Source organism: Panicum virgatum, chromosome 7N (genome assembly GCF_016808335.1).
Source record: "Panicum virgatum strain AP13 chromosome 7N, P.virgatum_v5, whole genome shotgun sequence".
NCBI lineage: Eukaryota > Viridiplantae > Streptophyta > Magnoliopsida > Poales > Poaceae > Panicum > Panicum virgatum.
This window is the reverse complement of record NC_053151.1, coordinates 36,115,821-36,127,255: the sequence shown is the minus strand read 5'-3', so window position 1 is coordinate 36,127,255 and position 11,435 is coordinate 36,115,821. Positions and strand designations below refer to the sequence as shown.

The 11,435-nt window shown below is 47.6% G+C and overlaps 2 protein-coding genes across 5 annotated transcripts; both read right to left on the bottom strand.

Annotated features, from left to right (window-relative positions):
- Nucleotides 1-357: 357 nt before the first annotated feature.
- On the bottom strand, nucleotides 358-2,180 carry LOC120683017 (uncharacterized protein At4g06744-like). The gene has a single exon (XM_039965032.1). The coding sequence runs from the start codon at nucleotides 1,950-1,952 to the stop codon at nucleotides 594-596; it is 1,359 nt and encodes a 452-aa protein (XP_039820966.1). The 5' UTR covers nucleotides 1,953-2,180; the 3' UTR covers nucleotides 358-593.
- Nucleotides 2,181-5,792: 3,612 nt separating this feature from the next.
- On the bottom strand, nucleotides 5,793-10,689 carry LOC120682431 (filament-like plant protein 7). Of its 4 annotated transcripts, XR_005678449.1 has the most exons (5): nucleotides 10,308-10,689; nucleotides 7,208-9,043; nucleotides 7,032-7,089; nucleotides 6,107-6,846; nucleotides 5,793-6,014 (listed from the first exon to the last, which is right to left on the bottom strand). XR_005678449.1 is itself a non-coding variant. In XM_039964342.1 (4 exons), exons 1-4 carry the CDS (start codon nucleotides 10,664-10,666, stop codon nucleotides 6,409-6,411), a joined length of 2,691 nt encoding a protein of 896 aa, XP_039820276.1. In that variant the 5' UTR covers nucleotides 10,667-10,689; the 3' UTR covers nucleotides 6,062-6,408. The 4 variants fall into 4 exon arrangements, 3 of the variants coding, with proteins under 3 accessions (XP_039820276.1, XP_039820279.1, XP_039820278.1); XM_039964342.1 differs by lacking the exon at nucleotides 5,793-6,014 and having other exon boundaries at nucleotides 6,062-6,846; XM_039964345.1 differs by lacking the exon at nucleotides 5,793-6,014 and having other exon boundaries at nucleotides 6,071-6,846; nucleotides 7,032-7,074.
- Nucleotides 10,690-11,435: the final 746 nt, after the last annotated feature.

Sequence of the window (11,435 nt, the reverse complement as noted above, 5' to 3'; positions counted from 1 at the left end):
ACGATTTCATACTGGTGGTCGTCGTTTGATTTCATTAGTACTCCCTCCGTCCTGGAATGTAGGGCATTCTAGAACTCAAAATTTGCCTTCAAATATAAGTCATTCTAGATTGAAAGTGGACCCAATCATCTTAATTGTGCATCATTTTCAGGTCTTTCTCAACAGAAAGACATGCATGCAACCATGTATTGAGGTGCATGTGGAAAAGATGCATTGGAAAATGGCATGCTACTTTAATTAGCACATATTTAATGACCCAAATAGAGTTCCAATGCATAATAATTAAGGGTAGAAGAGTCTTTTCCATATAACTATAATTTGTTCTAAAAACTCTAGAATGTCTTATATTTCAGGACGTAAGGAGTAAATGGTGGCATGCTGCTCTGAATTTAAGTAGGCCATAACAGTGGATTGATCATGATCAGACAGAAGGGGAACATTGCTGGACAGGGACACAACACACCAACACAACGGGCCAAGCGACCGACTACTGATCAGTCGCTTCACGGTCACGAGACGCACAGCGCGCTCTGCGCTTTTTCAGCCTGTGCGTGCAGTGCCCTCGCCGTCGCCGACCGGCCCAGGTCGCGACCTCAAGGATGCAGCGCCGAGTACGTCCGGTATTTGTACTCCACTGCCGCGCGCGCGTCGTCCTCCTCCGCGGCCTCGCCGGCGGCCGGCTCGCCGGAGCCGTGGTACTTGGGGCGGCACGGCACGTAGTCGCTGACGGGGCACGACTTGGGCTGGCGGAGGAACCTAGCGCACTCCTCGTGCGAGCGCTGGTTGGGCGCCCACTGGATGCAGTTGCGGTCGACGTTGAGCCTGCCCTCCTTGATCAGGTCCCAGCAGCAGGACCCGAGCGACGTGAAGTAGTTACCGGAGAGCGTGAGGTTCTTGAGGCGGCCGAACGCGAGCCGGCAGAGCGCGTCGGGCACCTCGCCGTAGAGGAGGTTGTCCGCCAGGTTGAGCTGCTCCACCTTGCGCAGGCACGCGAACGACGCCGGGATGGTGCCCGTGAGCCGGTTGGTGCCGGCGTCGATGACCGTGGCCTTCTCGAGCAGGCCGAGCTCGTAGGGGAGGCACCCGCTGAGGCTGTTGTTGAGGAAGAGCACCTCGAGGAGCGTGCCGGCGTTGCGGGCGATGGACCTGGGTATCTCCCCCGTGAACCTGTTGTTGGCGAGGGAGAGGTAGTTCACCGGCGACTGCCCGATGTTGTCCGGGAGGCTGCCGGAGAACTGGTTGTTGTTGACGAAGATGGCCTGGATCCGCGGGAACCTGCAGAAGACGCCGGCAGGGAGCTCGCCGTAGAAGCTGTTGAACCGGATGTCGATGAAGGTGGCGTTGGTGAGCCCCAGCACTTGGGCGGGGAACGGGGCCGGCGCGAGCCGGTTGTTGCTCAGGTCCAGCTCGTAGAAGTACTGCAGGCCGCCCAGCGCCGGCACGGCGCCGCCGAAGTCGTTGGAGTTGGCGTGGAACAGCGCCAGGTCCGGGAGGCTGTCGACGAAGCCCTGCAGGGAGTCGGAGCGCAGCATGTAGCCGTTGAAGTCGACGGACGCGATGGTCCGGTCCGTGACGTTGGGCGGCCGCTCGCAGAAGAAGCCCTTGTAGCTGGAGCACAGGTCGGTGCCGCTCCAGCTGCGGGTGATGTCCATCGGGTCGCACGACACCGACTGCCCGAACTGCTGGATCACGAGGTACGCCCGGTACAGCCGCTCGTTCTCGAAGTCGCACGGCCGGGGACCCGACGGCGACGGCGCCGGGCTGCTGCTGCTGCTACCTCCCTGGCCGCCGCCGCCAATGCCGATGCCGATGCCGACGCCCCCGCCGCCGCCGAGGCTGACGTCGAGGTCCTCCCGGCTCGGCCGGCTCGCTCCCGCGAGCGCGGCGCACGAGACCACGAAGCAGAGGAAGGCGAGGCCCCGCGCGGCGCGTGGAGAACCTGCCACTGCCATCTCCCGGATCCTGATCACGGGACGCGTCGGTGGCACAAGACGAGGGAAACGACGAGGCTGCTGCTGCTCCCGCGCTTTTCACGCGAGCCGAGAGAGCCAGCTGGTTCGGCGCGGCGCGCCGGCGTCCTCCTGCCAATCTCCCCGCGAATCGGATGGTGCGACACGGAGCACGAACGCGACCGCGCGACCGGCGCGATCGAGTGGGCGACGGGCGACGGCATGGCCGTCAGGGCGTGCTGGTATATAAGCCCCCGCGCGGTGCGGCGGCACGGGGGAGTCAGTGCGTGCTTGCATTAACCACTTCACCCTGGCCAGCCAGGAAGGTTCGGTTGTTGGGAGAGGCAGGAGCGATGGCAATTCGCATGTGGAGTATATGTTGCTCCAGTACTCTGAAAGGAAGGATCTGTACTGTAATTCTTTTCTGTATTTACTGTCCTTTGGCCGGCCGGGATTGTTTAGTTTCATGTGAGGAGCGATGGAGCATGTCCTGTTGCCTGTTCGGCTGTAGTTATGCAATTATATGCAGTACTCGGGTCCAAATAATTGGAGGGCTTGAATAGTCTGAGGCTCTCTGCTCTCTGGTCTAGTAATTTTTCAAAAATAACTGGAAATATTTCATTCAGTGTCAGCTTATAGAAGTTTGTTAATTTGGATCGGTTCTTTCTATAACTAGAGAAGATGCACGTATTTAATTTTTCTTCCATCAAGTAATGATGTTATATATTTTCTTTCCAAAAATAATACACATTTTTCTTTTCCTTCCATGAAACAATGATATCAATTAATATCCTTCCAAAACCATCAAGCACTGATGCCATTTATTTTTTTCTAAAAATAATACACATCTTTCTTTTCTTTTCATAAACAATGATGTCAATTATTATCCTTTTCAAAAAATGACGTGAATTATAGGTTAACATATGTGCAAAGCAAAGTATGTGTATACTAAAAGAAAATAATACGTTAATACACGTCTTTCTTTTTCTTCCATAAACAATGATGTCAATTATTATCATTCCAAAATAAAAAATGACGTAAATTATGGGTCAATGTATGTGCAAAGCGAAGTATGTGTGTGCTAAAGGAAAGTAATATGTGGATACAGGAGGTGGGTATAGAAAATTCCTGGTGTAAAAAGTAATAGGATTTTGGTGGAAAACATTGACGAAACCAATCTTCTCCTTCCTTTCGTCAAACCTTTTGGCCTAATAAGTGAGGCCTCCGTGAGGGGTACGGTGGGTCTAATCTTAGTGAGAAAATATTTCAATTGTTTCAACTTTTATAGTATAGATTTATAGTATAGATAGACTAGTCTTGCTTTGGCCTTTGGTTCACTAGTTTAGATGAATTTATAGAAGTTTGGTTTTGAATAAAACGAAATTTCACTGTAGTTTGGAACAGAGGGAATAGTAGTACTATAGAGTGAAAACTGCATACTCATATTCTTGAGCACCAATAATCATTGTCCAAGTATCTGCACCGACCCCCTGATGGCGAGATGATTTGTTCCTTAGCTTCGCGCAGTCTTCTCCCGGAGAAATTTTTTTTGAACGAACGGGCACGAAATGTGCCTATTTCATTGATATAGGAAAAAAGAGAAGGAGTACAACTAAAATTTGTAAAGGAAAATTACGAACGTACAATTACATCTCGCAAAGTACGTGTGATGTGTGTATATATCTTACCAGTAGTGTTCGAAAGAAAATAGACAACCAAAACAGTGTCATCCCGTCGTGATTAGGCAACTTGGGGCGCATCATGTCAACACCAAAAATAGATAACTTCGTGCCCTATACATAACATAACCCTACCAGCCTACCTAATGGAGTAGAAGACAAATACGTAGAATTTTTTTTAAAAAAAAATTGTGGTCAGGAAGTGCATTATTGGCTGTGTTTAGTTCTAAAATTTCTCTCCCCAAACTTCACTATTCACCTATCACATCAAATTTCTTGCCTCATACATGGAGCATTAAATATAGATAAATAAAAAAACTAATTGTATAGTTTTGATGTACACGACGAGACGAATCTTTTGAGTCTAGTTAGGTCATGGTAGGACAACAATTATCATAAACAAATAAAAAATACTACAGTGTACTACAGTGTCCAATGTGACTCTTTTTACCACCATTTTACCTATGTAAACACAGCCATCAAAGCGCGTAGTTCTGCCACTGCCTCTCACCTCAGTTACGATCGATTTGACAGGAAAAGTTCTTCAGAACTTTCTACAGTGGAAGAATCCGTCTTCTTCCTTTCTACAGTTCCAAAGACCGTGCATCTCTCGGACTCTGCACATGAATTTCAGCGTGTTTCCGAGAAGAAAACAGAGCCTGCACTGCACGAGGCCACTAAGGGGGTGTTTAGAAACAGGGACTTCAAAAAAGTCCCAGGGACTTTTTAGTATTTAGAAGTATTAAATAAATATTAATTATAAAACTAATTGCAGAACCCTGGGGCTAAACTGCGAGACGAATCTAATGAGATATCTTAATCTATGATTAGCGAATGGTTACTGTAGCATCACTGTAGCAAATTATGAATTAATTAGGCTCATTAGATTCGTCTCGCGAAAAAGCACTCAGCTGTCAAAAAACATTTATAAACAGATTTTATTTAATAATATAAAATAGTAAGATTCCTTTTGATGTGATATGGACTTTTGAAAAAAGTCCTGGAGCCAAACAGGCCCTAATAAACTTCCACCAGTGAAGTCGGCTACCAGCTTCCAGGCGATGCAAGCTAGCAGCTCCAGCCGGCAGCGCCGACGGCGAGCCGACCGCAACTCCCACCGGCACCTATCTATCTGTCAGCCGCGGCGCGCCCCGGCGGTGGTTGCGGTGGTTGCGCGGGCGCTTTCGGCCTTTCCGCGCTCGTCTCGTCTGCCCCGCCTCGCCGTCCCCTCCTCTCCCGATCGGCGCCAGGCGCGTCCGGCCAAAGCCAAACTGACGCGGAGCACGGTGCACGGACGTCAAATACAAAAGGAGGACCTGCGACCTCGAGGTCACGGGCTGCCACAATAGGCGCGTGGACGAGGAGGGCGAGCTGCGCGGCCTTGCCGGCTGCGGGTGGATCCGTGGACGGGGCTGCACTTGCTGTTCGTGTCCCCTGCACACGCGCCGTGCGCGGCAGGGCAGTGTCGCTGCGACTGCGAGGGGTTGGTTGCCTTGTCCTGCGCACACCAGGAGGCCGCACGGCAACAGTCTTCGTTCAGGCGTCTCCCGCCGGTGCCCCGTATCTACAGTTCTACACTGCCCGCGGCGCCCGGGAAGCCACCCAACGCCACAGCTCGCCGTCGGTCTCCGTACCGCGACCACCAGCGGCAGCTGGTTGATCTGTACGAGGAAAGGAACTGCCGAGCTGCGCAGGTGTAGCCTGTAGCTAGATGTAGGTGGCTAGGCGCCGTGGACGGGCTGGATTGCTCTCTTTTGCACGGGCTGGTTCAGTGTCAGTGCACAGTTTCACATGATAGGCCTTTTTTTGTTTGGTAAGAAAAGTAGCGCTAGTGAATTGTAAATAACTTTGACCATTAATTATGGTGTCAAACGAAGTCAGCTTACAAAATCAATTTCCGAACCGCGCGCTAGTGACCCTGAATAATTTTGCAAATAGACTTCATTTAGTACTTCATGCATGCGAGATTCTTTTTTCGGGAAGTATGCGTGCTAGAAAACTAGCACAACCAAAAAGGCCATAGTTAACTAGACTGAAAATTAAATTAGTAATCGTATCAGATCAGTTCCATGGAAATGAAATTTTCCGCACATCCCATGAAACTGGGTCCTCTTTTTTTATCATCTCAGCAAAATTAATAATATTTAATATTATAAAATCTTAGTGAAACTCAATTAAGACCGGCTTTAACTGCGTAAATCATCAGATGAGTCAGATCCCATCAATGTGCTGCTGCTCATTGGCACATGGCAGCTGTTGCGAACTTGTGGCCAAGATCGTGACGGCGAGCAGATCAATACACCGCTTGCTGAAACGATCGGTCATCCTCCTGACCGCACCCTCCCATAAATCTGAAAGCGTATCACCAGCACCCGCGGTCTGCAACCTGGTAACTGGTATGCGATTTCTTGTCAGTACAGATCTATTGTAGACTAAAAAAAAGAAATAAATACAGATATATAAAAATCCAACGTGTACCATTTTGCAGTTTTACACACACACTTCTGGAGCGAACAGATTCCAACAAATTTCTGCAGTACAGTATTGCTCACATCCAAATGCATGCCCAATAAATTACACACATCAAACATCATACGGCTAGGGTAGCATTGCTCTTATTGGAATTGGAAATAACTTAGAACAGGTCGAGTATATAACTTATGACGCAAGAACGAGCTTCCAAGTACTGACGACAAGTCGACAATACGATAGCTTAATTTCGAGGTCCAATGCAAACCAGTGGAGCATTGCAGTTGCAGAACAGCGGTCAGGGATCTGTTTCATGCTTTCTTTCTGAAGACAAGCCTACTCAGCAGTCTCGCACGCCGCTTCTTCTTTCTAGCGTCAGCTGAAGCAGATGCTCTGGGTGACTTCGGAACCATCGGGCGAGCAACGATCGGGGTCGAAGAGCCACTTTTACGAGCCTTTGCGCCCGTGGCAGGATCTTCATGTTCTGGGCTCCTTTCAGTTGCGTCAGGCTCACAGCTGTGTTCTTTTGTGCGTGCCGCTTCTTCAGACGTGGGAGGACTGAGATCATCAGGCTTGGGATCCGCTTCGGCAAGAAGGCTTGCAGCTGGCAAGAGTAAGGTACCACACTTCTCTTTGTCTGATGCATCTGCACTTGCCGGGCTTTCTAAAGCATGCAACTGCTTGCTTAGGTTAGCGATTGTTTCCTGGCATTCCGCAAGCTTCTTGGCTGCTGCAGATATTGCTGAAGTCTGCAAAAAGTTATAAGAATTATGTTTTCCAATCATAGGCAGCTGAATTTTCAGTCTTGCTTTGCCATCTTCAGAATGTCAGCTAAGTCTATATTATCTCTATAAAAATAGTAAATGCCTGGGAAAATGTGTCAATTACGATTTGTAGAAAGACAGAAGTTTCTGAGAATGACATCAAAGATTACCGTTTTTTGTTTCCCTCCCTCTCCTGCTATTTTTTCTTTGCTCCTGTCAGAAGAAACACTGCATCACGAATTATAGGAATTACTTATGCGCGCTATACAATTATCAGCGACGGTGCAAAAGTGCTGAAAATATTAGCATCATTGATGATTCTTCAAAGGCCAAAAAACGAAGTTACCTTTCTGTGTCACGGTATACCGGGTGCTGTTCCTGACAACTATCACCCGGCACTTGACTAACAGCCAATAATTCTTCATCAAGATTAGAGGTGAACTCAATGTGAGAATGATTTTCTAAGGTTACATCAGGGATCTGGCCTTTGGTTGTCTCAATCAGTTCTTGATGTTTCTCTTGTTGCATTCCAAAAGCCATTTCTGATTTTGTACTATGCAAGGCATATTTTTCATGAATGCTTAATGTCCTCTGGGATTCATTTTCATCAGAATTATTTGTAATGTGGTCCACAACGTCTAGTCCATCAAGGTACAAAAAACATTGGCTCACTAACCAATCTAGGATCAAGCAAACTTCATCAGTAAGCTTTTCAAGATTAGCCGTTCCATCTAATACGGCACGACAGACATGAACCAGGTGCTCAAGTCGCAAAGTGAGTTCAGACTTCTCATGAAGAAATGATCGGAACCTCGTAACATTGTCTTTAGCAGATCTTTCAACCATGCTACTGACTCTTTCTATCAGAGTGGCCACCATTTTGTCTATTTCTGCCCTGTTACAGGATAAGTGTGCAACATCATTTCCTTTGGCAGAAATCTCACTCCTCAGTGCATGTGTTACTTCATCGATAATGCTAGCAACACTTATCTTGCTGACTTGATGCTTATGTATGATCACATTCAGAACGTCCTGAATCCACTCGGGATACTTGTCAGAGAAAGCATCATCAGGGATGAGACCTCTGAGAACTGTTTCTGAAACAACCATTTTTGAGTCTGTATCAGGTGTATCCTCAAACTGATGTGGGGCACTTGAAGGTCTCGAAGTCCTCTCTATCTTCTTGATTTCCAGAGGATCAACAAGCAATTGAATGTCGGATCCTGTGATTCTTCTGCCCCTACTTCTAATCTGAGACACCTGTTGCTTCCCGGATCTTGAGTGATCCAGCTTGACTAATGCACTGACCATTCCTTCTGGATGGTTTTTCTCTGTTAAACCGTGGCTACCACCAGACAACTCTTCGTGCTGCCTCTCTAGTATTGACAACTTGCATGCCTCATCTACGTACTTCGACTGAATAAACTGCAGGTCACTCTCCTTCTGCGCCAATAACTGCCTCAGATGTCTGTTTTCCTCTCCCAATCCCTGCAGCTTGACTTGGTAACCTTCAGATACTGAATGGCTCGCCCGCAGCTGCGGTTGTATTGCTCCGCGGGGCCTTCTTGTTCCATTCTCAGCAGAACTAGCACCTTGTCGCTTGACCTCATCTTTCATTTTCGCCAACGCTGTAGGACCTGGCAGACGCTTTTGAACCATGGTCCGCAGCCTCTGGCACTCTGCTTCTAGTTCAGCTATCTTCTTCACGCTCTCCTGCTGCTGCTTCTCAGCAGCATGGATTGATCTGAGGTCATACTCCCGCTCTTTGTTCCGAATCTCAAGTTCCTCACGAAGCATGCGCACGTCATACTTAAGGGATGTGCATTGTTTCTGTGAGAATTCAAGCCTTGCCGTCGCATCAGTTAACTTTTGGTCTGAATGTGATTTGGATTCTTTCAGCTCTTTGATCAACTTCTCCTTTGAGTCAACAGTGTTACGAAGATTGTAGTTTTCAACGATGACCTTCTCAAACTGCTTATTTGCATCCTCAAACTTCTGCTGCAAATCCTGTGTTTTCTTCTGCTCCGAAGAGATCTTATTAGCTGCTTCAATCACAAGGCGCTCTTTCTCGTCTCTAACAAGCAGCAGCTGCTCCACACAGCACCTAAGGGCTTCCCCGGTCTCATTCATTCTTCCTGGATACTTGTTTCTTCCTCTACGAAGCGTAGTTATCAAGCATCTTCTGAAATAACAGAGTTAAAATCTTATTTGATGTTAGGTGCGCGATGCATGCGTCTTTTCTTATTCACTACTCCCTTTATTTTTTCTAACAAAAGTTGGCAAGTTGGTCAAACTCACATACAGGATAAACTATCAACCATGAACTATCATGATCGTCCGATTTTAAATCTTAAAGAGTGGGAGGGAGGTGGTGAGAGCACGAGCAGGAGATGACCTTTCAAGGCCTGCACGGGTGCTAACTTGGCACATACCACCACATTGGACGGATGACATGGTCCAAAACCGGGGTGGTTTCGGTTTGTGGGTGTTAATCTGCACGGTTTTGTTAGTTCGCTTATGCAGGATGTCAAGTTTTGTAGTTCGGTTTCAAAATCAGATGATCGTGATAGTTAATGTTGAAAAACATACTTTTCTCTATTTAAAAATACCAAATACTAAAATTAAATTAATTTTGTAAAATATGACTAGGTTAAAGGGTGGACCTAACCAGAAAGTTAAATGAGGACTCGAGAGTGCACGTGACTTTATCTATACCTATTTTTAAAACGAGTAAGATTTTCACCTTAAATTTTGGTTTGGTCCTTCTTATTTCATTGATAGGTGGGCCTTACTTCATCCCGTATGCGAGTTCGACTAGACTTTTGTCAATCAAAATCCTCATCGGAACCCAGACAAACCAATGTAATCGTAATCGAGAACCGGACAAATCAATCGGAATCCCAATCAGATCCCGCATAATCAATGCCTTGCATGATCACAACATGATGACAACACGGCCTGGGAGTAAAACAAGCACAAAGTTGGTGATATTATGTAGATCTATTATATTAGCCGTAGTAACGCACGAGCACTATGCTAGTATCTTTTAAAGTAGGATAAAGTTTAGTAATCTACTTCCTCCCTCCTAAACTATTAGTCACTTTTTTTTGTTTTTTAGATATAAAAATTTTGTTATGTACCTAGATATATTTTTATATAAAGATGCATTGTAAAATTTATATGTCAAAAAGACTAATAATTTGGAACGGAGAAATATATTATGTAGAGCACATATACCTGTGAAGATTTTTTGCATAATTTTTACCATGATACTGTACGTGCGAACAAGAAGAAAGAAAAGGCAAAAAGGATCGGGATACATCAACGAGTCTAATGACAAAATGCATACATCCATTTACCCCCGGTCGATCAACTTGGCACCTACTTGTGCCTAAAAATCAACACGACTTCAACTAAAAAGACAAGCGTATTGGTCTCGATCCTACCTTGTTCCAGTACCTCCTTGGTAGTAGTCCCTAGCCTGGCTAGTTCCGCCCGGTGAACTCCTGCCAAATCGCAATGGAAATAAGATGCTAGACTGAAGGCTCCTCTCCTGCCTGAATGCCTGATGACGAACCCAAATGCGGCGGAGGAAGCCGGAGGAGAAGACAGAAGACGGCACGAGCCCCTGTGGTTCGATCGGTGGTTGGCTCGAGGTGGGACGTGCGAATCCGGCCGTCACCTCGCTCGAGCGCGCCGGCCCGTCCGGAGCCGAGGTTTCAAAGCTACAGCGCGAACGGGCCTTTCGCGAGGCCCACGCGCGAGCGGTCCGGCCTGGAGCGGCCTGATCTATCTCCAGTTGCATCGCATCCGTCCCGGGCTCCCGGCAGATCAGGAAATTCAGGATCAGACCTGTCGCGTTTCGCCGGCAGCTGCGCCGTCGGCAGCGTGCGCTGGTGCGTGCCGTCGATGCTGCAGCTTATCTTGCGCGTGATCTCACTGTCGAATCTTTGTTTGGGAAGTACGGCTGTGGCTGCGGCGTACGTGGATGATAGGTGCGCGCCAGCCGAGCTAGATCGGCTTTATCTTTTCTGTTTTTTGAGGAAGTCACCACCCTTTATTGATCGTTCAGATGAACTGTGGTACAAATACCTTCAGGAGGTGATAACAGCCACACTTGTCTTTCTAACTCACAATTAATACAACTTCTAGCTAAACAATGAGCATCTACATTGGACACTCGACCTTCATGAACAAAATCAAAGGGCTCAAAAGCACTTGCGCTGGCCTTGATCTCTTGGACAATATGTCCGTAGACTCCCTTGCCATCACCCTTGGAACTCCTCACAACATTCGCGTTGTCGCTCGCGAGCCGGACCTCTCTGAACGCCAGATCACTCTACGTTCATGCCATTTGCATTTGGGCCGGCCCCAGGTGAACCTCTTTTTGGGCTGTGAGGACAGATTGGCTCGTGACCCATTGGTTTTCTCGGGCCTCCTTTCCAGCCTGACACCCAAATTTGCTTTCGTGCAAACCCACAATACTTGTATATTGTTCACGGATCTCGGTCCAGCAACGAGGTCAGCGAATTTCACTGCAGAAATGGCCGTGGGCCGCACCAGCAATTTTCTTC

Excerpts from the sequence above, each read along its gene's own strand:
- LOC120683017 (XM_039965032.1), bottom strand. The coding sequence starts at position 1,952 with ATGGCAGTGGCAGGTTCTCCACGCGCCGCGCGGGGCCTCGCCTTCCTC.
- LOC120682431 (XM_039964342.1), bottom strand. The coding sequence starts at position 10,666 with ATGCAACTGGAGATAGATCAGGCCGCTCCAGGCCGGACCGCTCGCGCG. Across the intron at positions 9,044-10,307 it reads CAAGGAGGTACTGGAACAAG|AAGATGCTTGATAACTACGC; the intron begins GTAGGATCGAGA and ends CTGTTATTTCAG. Across the intron at positions 7,090-7,207 it reads GTATACCGTGACACAGAAAG|TGTTTCTTCTGACAGGAGCA; the intron begins GTAACTTCGTTT and ends TTCGTGATGCAG.